Consider the following 22,664-nt stretch of genomic DNA (forward strand, 5'->3'; position numbering starts at 1 on the left):
ACCGCCTCCCCCTGCCCCCAGCACGGTCCCAGAAGTGATGTCACTTCCACCCCGGGCCCTGCACCCTCCTAGAGATGGCTCTGCCTCTACAAATATTCTAGTCATGAGATACATCCCACAAAGTCTCTGGGATGCCAGTGAAGTCAGAAATTTTCTTTGCGTACTAAGACTTCCAGTTGCTTCTGTTTATTCCCTATACTCCTAGCATTTGTACACAGACACCTAGGATGTAGAGCAGATCCTCCAACCACCCTTTTTTTTTTTTGTTACTCTTATGACCCTGTTGTAATTCTCCTTTTTCCAGTCCTCTGGTAAGGTCACCTTTTTTATACTTGTGAGCTTTTGTCACCTGCCCCCATTTGAACCTAATTTAAAACGCTCCTCATCAGGTAGGAGATTTTTGTATTCCAAGATGTCCTTCCCCTTCTTTGCCAGGTGGACCCCATCTCTTCCCAGCAATCCTTCTTCCTGGCACAATATCCCATGATTGAGGAAGCCAAAGTCCTCCTTTCAACACCATCTTCACAGCCATATATTCATACCAGGGATATTTTTTCCCTTCCTGGGCCCCTTCCTTCAACCACAGGCTGGACAAGAACACCATTTGAATCCCTGACTCCTTCACCTTAGCTCCCAGAGCCCTGTGAGCACTGCTTATCTGTCAGGGCCATACCTGCCAATACTATTAAACCCCAGGTAAATAAGCAGAATGGGATAGGGGTCAGAGGGCTGGATGAGACTCAGCAACCTTTCCATAACACCTCAGATGCAGGCTTCAGGCAAACAGTACACCTCCCACAACATCACATCAGGCCACCAGATGGCTACCTCTTCCCTCTCGGCAGGGAGTCCTCAACCACCACCACCACCACTTGTCTCCTCCTCTTGGATATGGTAGCAGTGAGCGTCCCAGGCTTGTGGGCAATTGGCTTCTCCTCCTCCTCAGCTTGGGGTCTGCTCCTCTCCTCCTGTTGCCAGTACAGCATAACAGTTCTTGACCTTGATGGACGGACGACCAGAGTGGGGATGGAGCACATCCCACTGCCTGAAGGGCCAGCTACCAGTCTTCTCCCTCCAGAGCAGCCCAAAACAATATCCAATCTTTCATTTGAAGACATCAAGACTCAGAGGATCCACCAGACTCCTTGGTATTTTGCTGAATGGTTAATCATCATCGCTGTTAAAAAATGTATGCCTTATTTCTAATATAATTTGACTAGTTTCAGTTTCCTACCATTGACTTTGAGCCCAGCTTGTCAGGATGTTCCCTGTAGAACTTTTTTTACTAGGTCAGGAACAAGGAAATGGGCAGCAGGTTCCCAGGAGCATTCATCAGGGCAATAGCCCTCCCCGTGTATGAGGTAGTATATTTGGCCTTGCTGCAGTTTGTAATCAAGAACAGCATGACTATGTATTCCTCATGACCCTGTCTCTTGACTGGTGGCAGCAGCTGTTAGGCCTGGTTGAGGAACTGGTCCTATGTATAAGGCTTCAAAATGATATGTGGAACACTGACTATATTTTGAGAGGCTTGGAGAGTTGAAGTTTGAAGGCAACAGCGTTCATCTGCTGACATATCTAGAAGGAGATGAGGAATTGGTTGTCCAGCTTGTGGGAAGGTCTGTTTGTACAGAAGTGTCTCAAAGCAATTGAGTTGAATAACAAATAGTAGCAGTAGCAGATTGTCCTCCTATATGAGGACCAGTCCCCTACAGACACACCACAGGTCATCTTCACTTTGCTCATTAGTCAAATTTTCACTGGTTTGAAGATTGAGATGCATGGAGAAGATGGTCTTGAAAATTCAAACTGATGTCTTGATATACGGCAGTGATCTAGGACAGGAGGGTGCCTAGCTAGAAAGTAGCACTTGGGCTGAAAGCTTGTAACTTTTCATAAAGGTTATATATAGCTGTCTCACTGTTCTCCCATCCCACTTTCTGTGTATCAGTGAATGTGTCAGTGTGTAGGAAATCAGCATATGAGAAAAGAGGTAAGTGAGGAAGTCCACACGAATGAATACGTTAGAGCCAGAAACCATAATGATATAAGCATTTATCTCATGTTTCACATTTGAACTTTCTTGAGTGGAGAAGTGAAGGTTAATTAACACTGAAAGGGTGCACACATTAAAAATAAAATACAATTGTTTTTGTTTACTTCTCCCCTCTCCCCCACTTGTCAGGCTCCAAATTGTGTCAGGCTATATTTTAAAGATGTTTACTATGTGGTCTGCCACTTGCTATCCGTTTTTTCAGTGCCTGGTATTAGAGGGCCTTCATCTGATTAAGGTATCTAGGGGTCACCTCAAGGAAAAATGGGGGGAAATATATGAATAATTAATAATTCTGGCAAATATTTATAAAAGTTTCCCAATAATTAGATCTCAGATATAGCAAATGTACTTTGTATAACTGAGTTTCTGCTGACAGGTTCCAGTCTATTGACAAGTTCTCCACGGGGAAAATCAAGTAGTATTCCAATATAAATTTAAATAAGCCTATTGTGAAACTGACAGAGGTGAACAACTGGGGGATGTTTAAGTGTTTATGATTAAATATATATTTATTGTTCCTGCTGTTTGGTTGTCTTGGCTGTTATTAGTAAATATTGAACGGTAAAACAGGTTTTTACATCGTTTACAAGTTCTGCAACTTAAAAAAGAATGTCCATCAGATGGCAGTAAAGGATAAGAAATGAGAAAATGAAATACATGTCACAGTTTAGCAGAACCCCTTCTGATTATTTTGATCTTTAGTTTTCAAAGATCTGCAAATTCTTAAATTTGTACAGTGTAGCCTTTGAGTTGACACCTGCACTTATAGCACTGTTTTCTAAATACTGCACCGTTTTTATATAAGCAATTCAGAAGCCCCTTCTCAACATTAAGTAAATAAAATCTTGCTATTGGTTTAGATGAATGAGTCTCTTTCCCTGGAATGGGAAAGGGATCTGATTTTCTGAGCGATTAACGAATTTGTCTGCAGACTTTCAAACCAAGTTACACTACTTCCTGTATGTACTGCAAAAGGCATAGTAGTAATTAAATTATTTTCTGAGTTTGTAAAAGCCCACGCACCCTCCTTTTTACCTCTTCAGTGAGCTATCTGGACTCACCCCTTTGCTCGGTCGGAAGAATGCGGAGTGGTTTTGATTACTAGTTCCGTACAAAACTACGAGCCCGGGATTTTCCAATAGACTGTCAAACAGATTCGTTACCCACTTGGAGATCTCTATTCTCGAACATCTGACAACAAATAACTTGTTGGATAGGAGGCTTGAGAACTGTAAATACTAACTTCCTATTGCAAGTTATGCAGTGGGGAAATGATCATTACGCATTCAATCTCAAATTTCCCATGTCATCTTCACAGTTATCCCACTCGCAGTAAGGTACGTTTAAGTGCGTATGTGAACGAAATGTAATTTATGCATTGTGCCCAATTTAATCCACCGCTAGAAAAAACGAGGACGAAATCCTGTCCCCACTGATATCAGTTATATTTTGTTTGATTGATTTTTGTTACGTTGATTTTTGTTAAGATGGGGATTTCACTGTTTGGTGTATATACGATTCCTACCGGAACTTTTGGAGATAATCAAACTCTTTTTTGACTTTGTGAGTGGCTCTGAAAAGAGCCGTTAGGTTAGTTTTAAAGTCGAAGTGTTTATTCCTCAGTCAGCTTTACTTGCTCTTGGCCTTGTGGCTCTCCGTTTTTTTGGGCAGCAGCACGGCCTGGATGTTGGGCAGAACACCCCCCTGAGCGATCGTCACTTTCCCCAGGAGCTTATTGAGCTCTTCGTCGTTACGGATGGCGAGCTGCAGATGACGGGGGATGATCCTGGTTTTCTTGTTGTCCCGAGCAGCGTTGCCGGCTAACTCGAGAATCTCCGCGGTCAGATACTCCAGCACCGCGGCCATATAGACCGGAGCTCCAGCCCCCACCCGCTCAGCGTAATTACCTTTGCGCAGCAGCCGATGCACTCGACCCACTGGGAACTGCAGCCCAGCCCGCGAAGAGCGAGACTTTGCCTTCGCCCTCGCTTTACCTCCCTGCTTGCCTCGGCCTGACATATTGCAATTCACGTTCTACCTAACACTGCTTGCTCCAGAAAAGAAACACAGTGTAAACCAAGGGACATCCAGCAGCCGCCCTTATATTTCTTCCGTTTTCAGGATCAAACGATTTGTGATAGGCTGAAGACTTGCCTTCTCTGAACAGCCAATGGGGAGGCGGATCTAACTGTGACCAATGGTGAAGTGTAATATGCCCTTTCGGAATAGGGTGGTTTTTGCGTCTCATCTCGAATAATAATTAAAAAAGGGGGATCGGTACCATTTTTCCCCACGCTGTTATTGCTGAGCTGCAAAGAATAAGAGGGAATACCCCGTTTTCAAGCTCACTTATATCAAGGGAGTTTTCTTTGTGTTTACAGTTTAGAAATGTCTGCAATGGCTCTTGTACATTGGGCCTCAGTGACATGGAACACTCATTGAAGGTGCTCTTACTCCTAATTTAGTTTCTTTGAGGTAAACTTATCAATTAATTTAATTTAAATAAAACCCTAGTCCTTATCTTCGAGACTATCTTGCAGTGGTAATGAAATCAGGACATTGATAAGTGGACCAACTATTGATTTGTTTAACAGTAAGGACAGATGTAGTCAAAGACTGGCTAAAGTGAGTATTCCATAGCAGCAGTGCATTGTTTACAGAAACACACAAGGACATTTACGTAAATATCTAGTGAGTAGAAAATAATTTTGTCTGAAGATGATATTGGGGAATTGAGATGTAATGCATAACGATCAGTCTCCCACAGCGTAACTTGTTACGGGAACAATCAGTATTTATATATGCATCTCAGGTCCCACACAACTTTCTTTTCCAGATCGTTGTCAGATTTGCGAGAACAAAGGTCTCCAAATGACTGGTACATCTGTTCGAAAGTCAAATAGAAAATGATTTTCTGAAAATCCCCGGAACTTAGTTTTGTACCGAACTAGTATTCAAAACCACCCCCTACTCCTCCGACCGAGCAAAGGGGTGCGTGTAGGTAGCTCCTTGAAGAGGTTAAAAGAGCGGTTTGTCACTATGCAATCCTTGCACAGCGCGGGCTTTTCAAACTCACACAAAGTTTGTTATTGACTAATCCTTGCACAGCGCGGGCTTTTCAAACGCAGGAACTTGTTTTTAATCTGCGCCAAGCAACCAGACAGAGAACGGATTTTGCTTTTAAAACTGCCATTTTCTTTCGCTTCCCTCACTCACTGTCCTCGCCTCCTCGGAGACCTGGGCCAATATGCGTTTACACGGTAATCTTATGGCTATTCTAGATCAATCTAACAGCAACATCTATACGGAGGGAATGATTGCCTCCCTCACTAATCCTCTTTAACTATTTTACAAAATACACTCTCAAAATATTAACAATTTTTTTAATACTCCTATTATGCTGCTTTCTAGAAAATGCGTTCGACTCTCTTCCCCCTAAACCCAAGTTCCTGTGCCTTTGCGACTGATGGGGAAACTAGCCAGAGACCGCATCTAAGGATACCATGTATAACTAAATGATATTTTCGTGCAAGTGTTTGCAGCTAAGCAAAGTTTCAATTCTTTACAACTATTACTTCCATATTCTAACCAAACATGAATTAACACAAAAGGTAGGAGCCCAGTCAGTTTGTTACGTGTTTCCTTTAGCAGCTTTAAATACCATTTTCAGACCTTCATGATTCAACCACGCATCTCTACATAAATCAGAACTGAAATAAAAGAAGTATCTGTAGCCTTTCTAAAAGTGACAAACTTGTTGCTTGGACCAGAACTTCCACTTACAAAGTATTTTCCCCTTGCGCAAAGTCTTCCTTCCCGAGCTCATTAAGTTGACACAGCTCTTACTGTGAAAATGAGGGTGGCTCTGAAAAGAGCCGTTGTTAATTAGATGTGAAAAAAAAACCCTCTAACCACCAAACCCGTACAGAGTGCGGCCCTGGCGTTTCAGAGCATACACAACATCCATGGCTGTAACTGTTTTACGCTTAGCGTGTTCTGTGTAAGTAACAGCATCGCGAATGACGTTCTCCAAAAACACCTTCAACACGCCACGGGTCTCTTCATAAATCAAACCAGAAATACGCTTGACACCGCCACGACGAGCCAAACGACGAATAGCCGGTTTGGTAATACCTTGGATGTTATCGCGAAGCACCTTCCGATGGCGCTTAGCGCCCCCCTTTCCAAGTCCCTTGCCACCTTTACCACGACCAGACATGACTAACCAATTTACCAACGAAACAAAAAATAGGTTTAATTATGTTCAAACTATACCATCGAACATGGGCTCGTTTCTATGTACAATCGGAGCCGACCTAATTGAAAACCTGAAAGAGGCGGGTCTATTCTAGTTGTCTTCCCCTTCCTTCCCCCAATGGCCTCTGTACAATGCTCATTCAAAAGAAAAGGGCGGGAGAGCAATCCCCTCCCCCCGCTTGCCATTGGCAGTAGACTGCATCTTTTAAAATTCAGAAATCTTTTGATTACAGATATATACATTTAGTTCTGTAGTCTTTCCTGAGATTTTGTATTTATATACATTATTAAATCCTACCTATTATTGGAATCCCAGATTTTCCAGCAATACTGGTCACTTTAAATGCTTTAAAATAAGAGCCACATTCAAAATGTGCTTTTTATTTGTCATTGATGTATTTTCACTTCTGGATGATCTTCCAGAAAAGTGCTTCACATCATGGCCTATTTCTTTTGAAAAAGCTCCTTGGATTTTTTGAAAGTTGCAGTCTTGCAGCAAAATGAGGCTAATTAGGTTTCCTGACACATCTTTCTCCTTTCTTCAACCCCACACTCACTGCTATTTTCCAAAGCACGCATAAAGAGGGCTAATGTGATAAGTACTCCTTAATTTCATCCAAACAATGTGCTAATATGGCTGTTATTACCACTTCCAGAATCTGACACACCATTAGTTATGTATAGAAAATGGAAGAATATGTGACCATCATCTGTTTCTAGCCCTTTTGTATATTCTCAGTGACCTCTAGAACCTGCCATCTGCACTGGAATTCACACAGGCCCAGGTACCCTCTTTGTCCTTTCTGAAGCACTATTGGACAATTGGTCTGAACTCAACAAGATGAAATGCAATATAGATATGTGCAAAGTACTACACTTAGGAAGGAAAAATCAAGTGCACAACTACAAAATGGAGATTAACTGTCTAGGTGGTAGCACTGCTGGAAATGATCTGGGAGTTAGAGTGGAATACAAATTGAATGAGAGTCAACAATGTAAGGCAGTTATGGAAAAGACAATATTCTGGGATGTATTAACAGTAATGTTGTATGTAAGACACAGGAGATAATCGTCCCAGTTTACTGAGCACAGGTGAGGCCTCAACTGGAGTACTCTGTTCATTTTTAGGCTACACACTTTACAAAAGATGTGGACAAATTGAAGAGACCAGGGGAGAGAAACAAAAATAATAAAAGGTTTAGAAATCTGACCTATGAAGAAAGGCTAAAAAAAAGTAGGAATGAAGAGCAATTGTGCTCCATGTCCACTAAAGGTAGGACAAGAAGTAATGGGCTTAGTTTGCAGACAGGATGATTTAGATTAGAAATTAGGAAAAAAGGGTAGATAAAATTTGGAATAGGATTGGAAGGGGGACTGCAGAATCCTCATCATTGGAGAATTTTAAGAACAGGTTAGACAAACAGCTGTCAAGGATGTGTGACGTTGCACCCAATCATGATTTATAGAAATATGATTATGAACGTAAATATGACATTACTGGAATATATTTTATGCTAGGTACGCCATGTAACGTATATCTGCAAAGGTTATGATCTACTGGATATAGTCATCCTATTTACATGTATGTATCATTTTTGTATTCAAAGTTATGAATATTGATTATGTACTTGTTTGATTTTAAGTAGCCTTAGTGAAGCAGTTGAGGCAAACAGCTGTACATAGAATCATAGAATATCAGGGTTGGAAGGGACCTCAGGAGGTCATCTAGTCCAACCCCCTGCTCAAAGCAGGACCAATTCCCAACTAAATCATTCCAGCCAGGGCTTTGTCAAGCCTGACCGTAAAAACCTCCAAGGAAGGAGATGCCAATACCTGCCTAGGTAACCCGCCCCAGTGCTTCACCACACTCAGAGTGAAAAAGTTTTTCCTAATATCCAACCTAAACCTCCCCCACTGCAACTTGAGACCATTACTCCTTGTTCTGTCATCAAGTACGACTGAGAACAGTCTAGATCCATCCTCTTTGGAACTCCATTTCAGGTAGTTGAAAGCAGCTATCAAATCCCCCCTTATTCTTTTCTTGTGCAGACTAAACAATCCCAGTTCCCTCAGCCTTTCCTCATACGTCATGTGCTCCAGCCCCCTAATCATTTTTGTTACCGTGCGCTGGACTCTTTCCAATTTTTCCACATCCTTCTTGTAGTGTGGGGCCCAAAACTGGACACAGTACTCCAGATGAGGCCTCACCAATGTCGAATAGAGGGGAATGATCACATCCCTCGATCTGCTGGCAATGTCCCTACTTATACAGCTCAAAATGCCGTTAACCTTCTTGGCAACAAGGGCACACAGTTGACTCATATTCAGCTTCTCGTCCACTGTAACCTCTAGGTCCTTTTCTGCAGAACTGCTTCCTAGACATTCGGTCCCTAGTCTGTAACAATGAATGAGATTCTTCCATCCTAAGTGCAGGACTCTGCACTTGACCTTGTTGAACCTCATCAGGTTTCTTTTGGCCCAGTTCTCTAATTTATCTAGGTTTCTCTGTATCCTATCCCTACCCTCCAGAGTATCTACCACTCCTCCAAGTTTAGTGTCGTCTGCAAGCTTGCTGAGTGCAGTCCACGCCATCCTCCAGATCATTAATGAAGATATTGAACAAAACCTGCCCCAGGACCAACCCGTGGGGCACTCCACTTGAAACTGGCTGCCAACTAAACATGGAGCCGTTGACCACTACTCGTTGAGACTGACGATCTAGCCAGCTTTCTATCCGCTTTATAGTCCAATCATCCAGCCCATACTTCTTTAACTTACTTCTCTATCAGTGTTAGAGAGGGTGAACAATTTATGAGTTTACCCTCTGTAAGTTTTATACAGGGTAAAATGGATTTATTTGGGATTTGGACCCCAGTGGGAGTGGGGTATCTGAGTGCTGGAGACAGGAACACTTCTTAAGCTGTTTTCAGTTAAGCCTGCATGTACTGGGGTGGTCACCTCTTCCAGCCCTGAAAGGGCCTAAAGCCGTCAGAGGAAAAAGGCTGCCCAAGGGAGCCAATTCCTAGGCTCATCGGGGAAAGAAGTAACATCTGGGGACCATGCCCCAATCAGGCTCAGCTGGCCTCTATAAGAGGCTGCGAGTCAGGAGCTCAGATAGTCTCTCTTTAATTATTGAAGGAGATGGGCCTGGTTGCTGGGTAGCTGAACAGAGTACCTAGGGTGGAGCAGGGCTGGGGGAAGGCCAGAGAAGCTGGGAGTCTCCATCCTGGAAAGCCCCCAGGCTGCAGGCCTTGCTAAAGGGCCAGAAAAGGTACTGGGGTTGCAGAGGGGCAGTCCAAGGGTAGGCAGAGGCAGCAGGTCCAAACCCTTCTTGCCAATAAGTGGCAATTATACTACAGTCTGCCCCAGTGAGTGGGGGATAGATGGTGACTGGCAGTTTCCAAAGACAGAGGTGGGGATATCTGTTTGGGGGTTTTTTGAGGAGGGGAAGCCCAGTGAGACTGTGGGGTACTGCAGGAGGCAGAACCTTGAGAGAAGGGGCACCGTGGTCCAGAAGGGACACCAGGGCCAGCGACAAGTGAGACATGGGCCTGCAGATGGTGCTCCTGAGTGGACAGAGCAAATTCCTAGGATCACCAGCAGGAGATGCTGCACTAGTGAGTCACCACATGGGTACACTTCAGCTTCTAGGAGGCGTGGTTCAGACCTGGGTCTATTTGTAGCAGGCTAGCATGTCTGGCAAAACCTGGCAGGGCACTGAAGTCCCAAGCTGGCAGGAAAAACAGGCTTACAGTCTCAGCACATCAGGTGGCAGTCCCAAAGGGGATTTCTCTGATCCAACCTATCATAGGAGGATCTAGATTTGCTTGGTTTTGCCACAGTGCAGGGCTAGATCAACATGATGACCTCTCAGCCCTAGTTTTCTATGATTCTATTGCTCTGGGTCATTCCAGCAGTCTGGTGGTACGTGACACAGTGTACTATAAAGCTCAGTTAAAACTAATCAAAGATAGGATTTTCTTTGGGACTCAGCCCGTTGATCAGAAGAGGCAGAATTAAGATTGGGAGGCAAGAAGGGGTGTTGAGGTGTGGTCTTAGACATTGCCTTAATTGTCTTTCCTGATTTTAGTGTTTGGGAGCAGACTGGATTTTAGCTGGGGGCTAAAATGGTGGATTTGGCTAACCTTTTCTCACAGGTCAATGACAAATCTCACACTGTGTATATAGTTAAAGGGATCATTCTTTAAATTGGAGGAAACGTGACACACTGAGGTTCTGGAACTGTGCATACTAGAGAGGCAGTGGAGTTGATCTGTGTGGTTATTGACAGTCTTGGACAACAAAACACAGCTGTCCTTAAAGGGCTGTACAGCTGGAGTACAGCTTTGCTGACACCGCTTCAAAATGTGTAAAGCTGGAAAATGAATATAAGACATAGATAAGCTTAAAGCTTCCAAATGCATTGGCCAAAAAATCTGTTCCACACTAGGCAAAAGATGAAAAGTTTACAATCTCAGAATTTAGAAGCTAGTGAGGCCTTAGGAAATGTCCTATTCTACAATGAAAAACTGAAGCTGAGTGATTTAAGGAAGGGGATGTGAAGTTAAATGGAGTTTATTGAACTGATTAAGAACATTGCAAAGAGAAGAAGTTAGACAGTTGGGAGGAGTGCAAGTATTACTTTGTTAAAAAAGTAAGTGTTAAAGGGGATGTTGACTTATTCCTTCTCTTGACATGCCTTTTTAAAAAAAGAAAAATCTACTAAGATCAATTGGAGGGAAGTAACATAGCTGCTAATATTGCTGTCAGAAAAAGAACAGTTTAAGTGTAGCAGCAGCGGTACCTATATTGAAGCTGACTGAAACTTAGAAAAGGATAAGGAAATCAAAGCGGTATCAAGACAGACTATTTTTAAAATACAGCAGTTAACAGAGCCCCCACCCCCAAAGTTATGTCACCTGTGAAAAATGTATTCAAAGACAATATGTAAAAGTAAAATTGCAGTTTTAGAAATTTGAGCTGCTTACTTTAGGGAAGGCCCAATGAAAACTCAAAAGATATTTTGATGGCCAAGTCTCTGGCATGGGGCATGAAGTAAGAGATCAGGTGCATGTCAATATGTCTCAGATAAAACAGCCCTTTCCAAAATCCATTTTTGAGGGTCCCTGCTATGTAATGGTTAAGGCTAGTCCATCAGTATACCTCGTTCAGGTAAAGGATTAAAAGTGGGTAGTGAGTCGATGGTTGCATGATATGCAGCTGAACCCATACAGAGGGAGGGACAGAAGGGAATCTACTGATGTAAAAAGAGGGAAGCAAGAATAATTGTTTTCTTTTTCAGATGTTGATCAACATGGGAGGCATAATATGAACTATGTTGGGATCCATGGAAATCAGGATACAGCACAGAAACAAGGAGGTGACAGTGCATGAGGAGGAGAACACCAACATAGCCTTATGGTTCCCACATAGCAATGCAAGAAAGCCTACAATGTTCTGGTACAGACTGGACTGCAGCCAAGGTAGAAGATCCTAGCAGCTCTCGGGAGCAGGGGCTTGGAATGGGGGACCTAGTGGGGACAGTGTGTTTAAATGGGTTTGTTTATCTCTTAAGATCCAATAGGAAACAGGAAATGATAGGGTGACAGAAAACAGAGAAATCCTTATCTTATAAAAATCAAAGGAAAAGCTTTCACTGACATCAGTGGGGCCGGGATATTCCCCTTATTTTTCAAACAGGAACTGAGTTCAAACAAAAGCAGTGGCATTTTTTCCTCCCATGAACACTGGATTGAATTGGGGTCAGTGTAGATCAATTTCAGCTTTTAAATTATGTGTGTGTTTAGATTTAATGCATAATCATCCATTTTCCACTGCATGACTTTTACCAGGAACAGTCAGTATTTATCTTTACACCTCTTACATCCCATACACAACTCTCTTGCAGGTTATTTGTGATCAGATCTAGGAAAATAACATTCTCCAAATGGATGGCGAATCTGTTTGTAAATCAAACAGGAAATCTGGGGAACAGTCTGGTACCGAATGCGTATTCAAAACCACTCCCCGCGACAGACTGCAGAGGTGTTTAGAGAGCTCCTTTAACTGGCAAAATAGGACAAGTTGGGATTGGGCAATCCTTGCACAGCTCGATGTTTTCAAACATACAAAAGGGTTTATCGCCGCCCAATCCTTGAAGAGCGTGGGCTTTTCAAATTTACGAAAGGGTATAACCACCTCCCAGATGCAAAAGGGGGTTTTGCTTATAACTCACCAACAATTTTGCTTCTCTGACTGTCTGGCTTTTGTCACTCGGAAACTGAAGCCGATGTGCCATAGCCACAGACACCTTCCATCCATTACACGACCAAATTGTGCCTTTTCCCGTGCACTCTTCTAAACGTGGATTATATAAAGCAATAATGCTTGGCTCCCGCACTAATCTCAGTTACCTAATTTGGAAAATGCAACTTCCAAATTGATTTCTGTAATTCAGTCTCAAAAGAATATTAGCCACTGTTACAAGGATTAAAGGTACCTCGACAATACTAATTTGTAGCTAGAGCAGCAAAGCCCTCAGTTACGATTATCCTTTTTTGGAGAGTGGATGGCTGGTGCTGAGGCCGGGGAAACTGGCTAAAGAGACAGTCTGATGCTACCAAGTCTGCCTCCAACTAAATGCTTTCTTACTCCAAAAAGTGTTTTTAGTCGTCTAACTCAGTAACAAAGATGTAATCCATTAAAATTTATCTGAACATGTTTTAAATTAAGAATTAAATACAACAAACTAGCCAAATTAGGTTTTTGTGTATTTTAAGTTTCAGCATTTCAGGTTTCCCAAGTGTATAAAGGGAGCTGGTGAAGACAACCACAGGTGCATTTAGATATATTTACAATAGGCAAGTTAATAAGAGCTTTTTGCTTCAAATATAGACTACAGCACCAGCAAACAAATGTAGTTTTCTTTTGAGAATGTAAAATAATTTAGGGTCTGGAGTGAAAGGTTTTTCCTTATGTTTAAGGAATTTTTAGAGCAACTCAATTTATACTGAAAGCCTAGCTGGGGGATGCTGGCTCCTACCATGAGAATGCCAAAATAAAGTGAGTGGCAACCACTAACGCAATTATGAGCTGATACATCAGGGCTGCACTCTTCACAGTTTTCGAGGCCAAACTTGATGCAAAATATTGTACTTTGATTTTCAAATCTATAAAAGACATACTAGCCTGCGTTCTCAGTCACTAACAGAACAGGACAGTGGAAATGACCAGTGATCGGTGATTTAATGTAACAGCTTGCCTCTGCTCATGCCAGGTACGTGTTTTAGATCAAGCCGAAGATATATCTAAAATGTTTGAAGATTATATATAGTTTCAGACAAAGTGGATAGGGCATTTTGATATGAAGGACAGACTGGTTTTGAGCCAGTGAAATGAATTGATGTAAGAAATACTTTTATCCAACTGAACTCACCGACATAGATTCAGAAGTCAAGTAATACAGACAGGGGAAAGGAGAGACATTAGGAGCACCAGGACTACGATTTTTTTTTTAAATTAAACTGAAAACAAAGTGAAGATTTTCAATAAACTGATTTTTTTTGACATTTTCATCATTTGACCAGTTCTTTGCTACTTTGAAATGTTTATTTCTCAGATTTTATTTTGGAGTGCCCTGAAAGGGCATTAGAGACAGACCACCCTCTCCCTTCCAGTAAATTCAGATGTAGTTGGGAGAAATAGGCGCTGCCTCCTAAAGAGATACTCGTGAGCATTTTTATTTTTCATTTAACATACTTGTGTTTTTGTTGTCTCGGTAGTCTAGGAAAAAAAGGAGGGAGAGGGAATTCCTAATATACGTGGGTAAGTGTTACTCAGAGGCATCGACAAGGACATATTCTACACTTCTAAACGCCTTCATCCCTCAGCCCCGATGGGAAAAGGAATTTTATTTTGTCTTTAAATTGCCTATAATTTCTACTCATCCCTTCCTTTGTTCTCCCTTTGTCCCCTTGGAGATGAGGCCACCATCGGGGGAAAAAAAGGACCAAAACATCCCGTTTACACGTTATGGCTATTCTTCCTTGCTTATACCCCAGAGAGAGAATTCATAATGCTTACCTCCTACAATAACTTCTATCTTAAAATACTAGAAGTTGTTTTGAGTTTAAGAAACTAAAAAAATACAGCTTTCTAGACAGCTTGTCCGGCTAAATGATCTTAATCCAAGTGCTTAGTCACCAACGATTTTCTATTTCATTTCCAATACATGCTTTAGCAAGCAGGAACACTAAGACTATGTACCCAATGGAAATATAAAAATATATTTTAAAAAAAAACTCTAATTTAGCAACACAACTGTTATTATGAAAATATGGTTGGCTCTTAAAAGAGCCTTTGTATTTCTTGCCGTTTGGTTTTAAAGGTAAGTCAGAAGGCTTAATCCCCGAATCTGTACAGAGTGCGGCCATGGAGTTTTAGAGTGTAAACCATGTCCATGGCAGTCACAGTCTTCAGCTTTGCATGTTCAGTGTAGGTGACAGCATCACGGATCACATTTTCAACAAAAAGTTTGAGCTCGCCACGAGTCTCTTCATAGATCAACCCAGAAATACGCTTGACGCTGCCACAACGAGCTAAATGACGAATAGCCGGCTTGGTAATACCTTGAATGTTATCGAGAAGCACCGTCCGATGGTGCTTGGCGCCCCACTTTCCGAGTCCTTTGCCGCCTTTGCCCAGACCAGACATTTCACTACGAGTAACAAAACACACTATACATCATTATGGAAACTGCACTTTCTTTATATTGTCGGTTGACCGACCTGACTGAAAACTAGTACTGAAAAGGGGCGTGGTCTAGTGTTCATTGTCTTTTTTTTCCTTCCTTCCTCTGCTCGCCGCTCCCTTGATGCTGTTCGATTAAGAGGCAAGTTATTGACCCTCTTTTCCCGCACTCACCATTCTCTGTGTACTGCTCCATTTAGACTCCAAAAATTTTGATTTATATTTCAATTATATTTTATACTAAGACACTTTATCTATTCCTAACTCTTTTAATTCCTACCTCTACTGAATCCAACATTTGTAGCAATGTCGGTCGCTCTCTGAATTGCTTGAAAGAAGAGTCCATTTCAAACTGCACTTTTCTTTTATCTTCTGTTGTTGTCGTTTTTCTGTCTGGAGGGTATTCAGATAACAGTGCGTCATATTTGGGGCTATTTTCTTTAGAAAATACTTCTTTGATTTTCAGTGATTTGCAGTTTGCGGCAAAATCTAAACATTCAGGATTTCTGACAAATCATTTTTCACGGCCATTTTCCACAGAGTACACTGGATTAATATACTAAGTAGAGCCATGCCCTCATACGTTATATCCATATTTTGTTTATTATTATTATTATTTGTTTTGTTTTTTCATTTTGAGGTGTTTTTATTGTTGCTATTCTTTTTGCAGTACATGCAAAAGGATGACTTCATTTGAATTGACTGCAGAAATAATCACTCAGAAAACCAGATTCCTCGGCCGTTCCAGAGAAAGGACTCACTCCTCTACTTCATAGGCATAAATAATTGTTTTATGCTGGGAAGAGCTGAGTTTCTGAATTGCAAATATAAAAACTGAGAAAAATACTTTGAAATTGTTACTGTCTATATACATGATAACACACATTGAATAAAATACAATTTAGCTAGGAGTCTGCAGCTCTTCAGAAAGCATGGACATGATCAGAAGAGGTTCTCAAAAACAGAAATATGCACTTTCTTATTCTCTATTGCTCTCTGATGGAAATTATTTTTCAATCTGCCCAAGTTGCAAAAGATACAAAAAAAATGGGTTTGTTGTTCAGTGCTTACTAATAATAAACAAACAACTATCATACAAGAAAATAATGTAAATAATTAATAATAATAATAAATGCTAGAGAGACAAGGTAGATGATGTAATACATTTTCTTTGACCAGCTTCTGTTGGTAAAAGAGACAAGCTTTCTTTGTGTCAGCTTGAAAGGCTGGCTCTTTCACCAATATAAGCTGGTACAATAAAAGATATTAGATCACCCAGCTTGTCTCTCTAGTATTTATTATTATTAAGTGAGGAGGCAAGAGAGGAATAATAGAATGCAAAGAGCCCCTGGCATGGAGGGGAGACATTCTATGAGGGAAGTCCAGGGGGAAATGGGGCACACAGAACCCCTGGTGATAGAGGAGACTGGGAATCCTGGTAGGAGATAGGGGCAAAGGCAAACACATAGAGCCCCTAGCATGAGAGAATGGTGGGGAAGAGTAAATGGGGGAGGAAGGAGGTAATAATTGTTCACATTGTGCCCCCTCCCATGTGTGGAAAATGAAGGAGGGAAAAAGATAGGCACAGAAAACTCTTTCCATGGAGTGGAAGGGACTGGGGGACCCTGGTATGAATGGAGTGGAAAAGGGGGAAATAAGGACACACACAGAGCTTCTGCCATCAGGGTGGGGATGTGAGACCCTGGAATGGGGGCAAGGGCAACACAGAGTCCCCATTGGGGTGGGATGGAAATGGGGTTGGGGGAAGGGACACACAGAATCCGTAGCAGGAGGGAGATTGGGGAAATCTGTTATGAGGAAAGGATAGTTTGGGGGGAAAGGAAATGGGGGTGCACACAGAATACCTTCCACTGCGGGGAAGAAATGGGAAATCCTGGAGTGGAGGGAGGAGGAAATGAGGGGAGGACACAGGGCACCCCCAGTTAGGGAGAGATTGTGGGAACCTGTAGTTGCAGGGCTCCCTTAAAAAGAGGGAGATAGAAGGAGATAGGAGGGAAGTGAAGAAATGTGTGACCCTCTAGTTCATTTCTGTCAGTCTCATTGTAGGATTACCTGTATTTGGGATATTAGTTTATTTCTACCACCACCAGACAGAATGGAATATATATTGCCAGTAGAATCTCAGTTACACACGATATGTTTTCTATATATGAAGTCTAACTATTGGGAAACCTTTTTATTATCCATCATTTTGTTCATTATTGTTATCTCCCCTCCCCCCAAATATATTAAGATAACATGTAGGGACCTTAATGAAATCAAGGTCTCATAATGCTAGGCACTATTAAAACAGATGGCAAGTGACAGATTAGGATGTAAACATGTCTAAAATATAACCTGATACAACTTGGAGACTGAACATGGAAAAGAAACAAAACAAAAGGAGCTAAAAACAGTTTTATTTTATTTTTAATAAATTCTGTGCAACCATTCAGTGTAATTAAACTTATTTTTTCCACCCAGGAAGTTAGAAGTGTGAAACATGAGATATGAGCAGGGTGAAACCTTGTAATGGGTTCAATTAAGATCCCATTGAGACTGGTAGACGTGAACTCATCCTTCAGTTAACATACTTGTAAACATAAAACATCAAATGAACAAAGAGAGGAAGATCTGTGGTGTGTCTGTATGTGGCTCATCCACATACAGGATGACAACCTACTTCTACTATTTCGCATTACTCAGCTCAGAGGTTTGTACTGTAGGTCTAAAGTTCCCAATCCAGCTGATGACCCACACAGTGGTCATAGTTCCACATAATGAATGTCTGCCTGCCTTTAAAAAACATAGGGATAGATAGATAGATTTAAATTAAAATTAAAAGATGTTAAGGCTGTATTTTAGTTAGATTTTTAACCCTGGTCTGCTAATATATCTGTTTCTGTCCGTAGCTAGAGCAGATAGATTGCTAACACTAATTAAGAGTCAAAATAGGAATGCCATCTCCAAAGCCAGCTATATTTGCATGGTTCCATTCAACTCCTATACTGCCTCTACTAGATTACATCCTTAAGGAAACATCAGTCTCCATGAAGGCCTTGGATCCCAGTCATTAAAAGAACAGAAAGTATCTGACCATTACTTTGAAAGAATGTATAATACCATCTGGAGGAAAACAATATATATATATATATATATATATATATATATATATCTATGTTTTTATATAGCTATATTATATACCATGACGTGCATATATACATCATATATTAATTGCACATTACACAGGAGGGAAAAATCTATGTTAAAGGAAGTTAAGGTTACAAAGTCAAGCACTCAAAATTAGTAAATGACATTATTGTTTGCCCATGAAACCATAATGTGTTCCTTTTGTGTGTATTCATGATACTGTGATGCTGTAGGATTGAAATATGACACTGTATATCATTGTTGCTACCAGGTAGACAATTGAAACAAAATTTGCACAAAGTATATCATGTAAGGTGTCAATGGAAAGTTATGATTAGCTAAATAAGATTATCCTTTTTAAATCCATGTATCATCACTGCATCTGAAGTTATGAATATTGACTATGTATTTATATCTTAAATGTATTGTTCCTGGGGTAACACCCACAAGGTAGTTTACATCCATCCTAGCCAGCACTCTGTGAATGGACTATTCAAGTTTACGTCGAGCCCCAGACAGAGTATGGGTAATTGCTGCCCCTGTGAGTCAGCAAGCCATGTAAAGGCATGTTACTTGTTTATGTCACCCTCGACTCCATCTTGTGCCTATATCTTCCCACAAACTGAGACTGTGAGCTCTTTTTGAAAGAGAAAATCTCCAGGTACATGGCAAAGGATATAAAAGACTCTGGAAACATCTCCATCTTGCCTCTTTCCTGCTCTGGTTCTCTGGATTATGGATTTACAACTAAAAAGGACATTCGAATCTATGGAAGTTCTTTTGTAGTTAAGAGTCTGTAACATCACTGCTACAAACCCGCTATAAGAATATTGAGATGATTGTATGTATATTATCTATTAATCATTTGAAGTCTCTTCTTTTCTTTATAAATAAACCTTTAGATTTTAATCACTAAAGGAGTGGCAACAGTGTGATTATTGGGTAAGATCTGAGTTATATACTGCCCTGATTATATGGCTGGTCTCTTGAGATCAGAAGAACCCTTTGTTTGATGTAGTTGGTTCACAACAACCACTCATCATAAAGTCCAGTGAAATAAGGTCTGGAATGCCTAAGGAGACTACATTTTTGACTTCTTGTTACCCAATGTGGAGAGACAGAGAATTACTTTTGTTACTGGTTTGGTATATCTAATGATAGAATAAGTAAAAATTTGGGGTGACTCTGCCCTATTTCTCAGCAGTTTGTCCTGAAACTAGTACTCTCAGTTGTGACCCACTGAGGCACAGTGACAGATGCAATATTCAATTCCCACCCATTTCCCCACTCCCCCACTACATGCAGGACCCCTACATCTTTCAGTGTACTTATGCTTGGTGTTCATGAATTAGAAGCTATTCCCCCCACCCCTTCTTAGCGTTAAATGTGCGATTTTAGTCTTTATGTACTACATCCTATTCAAGGCTTGCTCTGAATAAAAAATTATTAATTTCCTCATAGGCTTCTCTATGGAGCTCATCAGTATAGTATTTAATTGCTTCACCAAAAACATAATGAATTTATTTTAACACTCCTCTAACATGTATAAATCAGTTCTTCAGCGCAGCCTTCAACTGTATTATTATGGGCCTGCAGGAAGTCAGTGAAGCATACCTGATGGTACTCTTTGAAGTCACCAAACTCTGTGCTATTAGCGCCAAGAGTGTTACCATATTCCCAAGGACAGCCAATTAACCTGACTCCAGCACCATATTCTGGAACGAGAAAACTACTCCAAATGACATAACAGATCATTTAAAAACCAATGCATTCACATTGAAAGGAGCTGTAGGAAGACCATAACTTGTGCTCCAAGATTTGTGTATGAGGTTTATTTAAAATTGACAATTCTTTTGACAGAACAATAGCAGCTAGAACGTATTGTTTCTGAAAGCAGAGTACTGAGTAGGCACATATTTTTGTGTTCTCCATCTAATATTCACCATTTCTTGTCTTATGATGGTTGAAGCAATCTGAATATTCCTTACTTGTGGTGAAAACGATGAGTCCCTGTGGCACCTTAGAGACTAAATACATTTATTTGGGCATAAGCTTTCATGGGCTAGAACCCACTTCATCAGATGCATGAAGTGAAAAATATAGGCACAGGTATAACTATATGAAAAGATGGGGTTTGCTTTACCAACTGTGAGGTGAGGCTAATGAGATCAATCAATTAACAGCAGGATACTAAGGTAGGAAAAATAACTTTCCAAGTGGTAAGAGAGTAGCCCATTACGGATTGTTGACAAGAAGGTGTGAGTAACAGCAGGGAGAAATGAGTATTGGGGCAATTAAGTTTAGATTTTGTAATGACCCAATCACTCCCAATTTTTATTCAGACCTAATCTGATGGTATCCAGTTTGCAGATTAATTCCAGTTCTGCAGCTTCACATTAGAGTCTGGTTTTGAAGTTTTTTTTTGTTGAACAATTGTCACTGTGAGGTTTGTTATTGAGTGACCAGAGAGATTGAAGTGTTCTCCTAGTGGTTTTTGAATGTTATGATTCCTGATGTCAGATTTGTGTTCATTTATTCTTTTGTGTAGAGACTGTCCTATTTGGCCAATGGACATGGCAGAGGGGCATTGCTCGCACATGATGGCATATATCACATTGGTAGATGTGTGCAGGCGAACAAGCCCTGGACGGTGTGGCTGATGTGCTTAGGTCCTATGATGGTGTCCCTTGAATAGATGTGTGGACAGAGTTGGCACTGGGATTTGTAGCAGGGTTTGGTTCCTGGGCTGGTGCTTTTGTTGTGCGGTGTGCAGTTACTGATGAGTATTTGCAGGTTGGGGGGCTGTCTGTACACAAGGACTGGCTTGTCTCCAAGGTCTGTGAGAGTGATGGATCATCCTTCAGGATAGGTTGCAGATCCTTGATGATGCGCTGGACAGGTTTTAGTTGGGGGCTATAGGTGACGGCTAGTGGTGTTCTGTTACTTTCTTTGTTGAGCCTGTCTTGTAGTAGGTGACTTCTCTGTACCCTTCTGTCCATTTCTTCACTTCACCAGGTGGGTATTGCAGTTTTAAGAATGCTTGATAGAGATTTTGGAGGTGTTTGTCTCTGTCTGAGAGATTGGAGCAAATGCAGTTGTATCTTAGAGCTTGGCTGTAGACAATGGATCGGATGATGTGGTCTGGATGAAAGTTGGAGGCATATAGGTATCCTGAATCAAATACTCACCAGCAATTACATACAAACAGACTCCAATGTGAAGCTGCAGAACTGGAATTAATTTGCAAACTAGATATCATCAAAGTAAGCCTGAATGAAGACTGGGAGTGGTTGGATCATTACAAAACCTAAACTTCATTTCCCCAATACTAATTTCTCCTACTGTTACTCACACCTTCCTGTCAAGAATCTGTAATGGGCTACTCCCTTACCACTTCAAAAGTTATTTTTCCTACCTTAGCATCCTGCTGTTAATTGATTGATCTCCTTAGACTGACCTCACATTTGGTAAAGCAACCCCTATTCTTTCATGTATTTATATCTGATCTTGTATTTTTCACTTCAGTGTTGCTACCAGTTAGACAATTGTTAGTCTCTAAGGTGCCACAAAGACTCCTCATTGTTTTTGCTGATACAGACTAATAGGGCTACCACTCTGAAACCTTACTTGTGGTGCTGTATCTGAGGATTACCTTGTCCAAAACTCTCTAAAATTGCACCACAATGTCTACCTCATTCCTTTTACAATTCATTACTTTTTAAAGCATTTTTGTATGTACATGCATTTCAGAATGCTTTGAAAGTAACAATCAGCTCATTTTGGTGGAAGAAATATTTTAAGAACCCCTTTAACAAATATCCCTGAATCTGTATGACAAATACTACATAAATCCCTGTTTTACACATGGGCATATCTCTTCATTACCCAGCTACCTGGTCCCACCTTATCTTAGTTCCTCCAAGCCCCTGGTAAACTTGGAGGTACGGCAAGGAGAAGGGAAGGCAGTGGGTCTGTGAGGAGACCATGAAACAATTGGAGACAGGAGAGTAGATATTCAGAGTCCCTACATCTCTAACTAACTTTATTACGCTGGCAAAAGTTTCTAGTATAAACCTGGCCTGAGCCTAGAAAATTCTCTCTTCTTGCATGTTCTAGAGTCAAGAGAATTTTGCTTTCTCTTTGATTACTCCTTACATTGTGCTCTCTCTCTCTCTCTCCCCTTACCTTGTTCTGAAGGCCAGTAGTATAGCTCATCTAATATATTTATATTTTTTCAGCTTGTGATTTCTATCCATAGAGATCCATCTATATGGTCTTCTCCACTCAGAAAATTCATCTTGATGAATTCTTTGGTATTCTTTACTGAGCTTCTGTCATAAACAGATAGCTAAGGGTTAATGTTTCTTTTACCTGTAAAGGGTTAACAAAGGGAACCAAACGCCTGACCAGAGGCCCAATCAGGAAACCAGATTTTTCAAAGCTCAGGGAGGGA

General features: G+C 41.1%; 4 protein-coding genes across 4 annotated transcripts in view; all 4 read right to left on the minus strand.

Annotated features, from left to right (window-relative positions):
- The window catches only part of LOC116834992 (histone H2A type 2-C), a 299,566-nt gene that overhangs the window by 241,882 nt on the left and 35,020 nt on the right, over positions 1–22,664 (minus strand). The gene's annotated exons all lie outside the window — the stretch shown is intronic.
- On the minus strand, positions 3,605–4,208 carry LOC116834996 (histone H2A type 2-C). The gene has a single exon (XM_032797451.2). It carries the CDS (start codon positions 4,073–4,075, stop codon positions 3,686–3,688), a length of 390 nt encoding a protein of 129 aa, XP_032653342.1. The 5' UTR covers positions 4,076–4,208; the 3' UTR covers positions 3,605–3,685.
- On the minus strand, positions 5,738–6,297 carry LOC116835003 (histone H4). The gene has a single exon (XM_032797457.2). It carries the CDS (start codon positions 6,273–6,275, stop codon positions 5,964–5,966), a length of 312 nt encoding a protein of 103 aa, XP_032653348.1. The 5' UTR covers positions 6,276–6,297; the 3' UTR covers positions 5,738–5,963.
- LOC116835004 (histone H4-like) lies at positions 14,714–15,025 on the minus strand. Its single transcript, XM_032797458.1, has one exon. The coding sequence runs from the start codon at positions 15,023–15,025 to the stop codon at positions 14,714–14,716; it is 312 nt and encodes a 103-aa protein (XP_032653349.1).

Source organism: Chelonoidis abingdonii, chromosome 1, assembly GCF_003597395.2.
Source record: "Chelonoidis abingdonii isolate Lonesome George chromosome 1, CheloAbing_2.0, whole genome shotgun sequence".
Taxonomy (NCBI): domain Eukaryota; kingdom Metazoa; phylum Chordata; order Testudines; family Testudinidae; genus Chelonoidis; species Chelonoidis abingdonii.

What these genes read in the sequence shown, in the direction of transcription:
- LOC116834996 (XM_032797451.2), bottom strand. Translation starts at nt 4,075, where the DNA reads ATGTCAGGCCGAGGCAAGCAGGGAGGTAAAGCGAGGGCGAAGGCAAAG.
- LOC116835003 (XM_032797457.2), bottom strand. Translation starts at nt 6,275, where the DNA reads ATGTCTGGTCGTGGTAAAGGTGGCAAGGGACTTGGAAAGGGGGGCGCT.
- LOC116835004 (XM_032797458.1), bottom strand. Translation starts at nt 15,025, where the DNA reads ATGTCTGGTCTGGGCAAAGGCGGCAAAGGACTCGGAAAGTGGGGCGCC.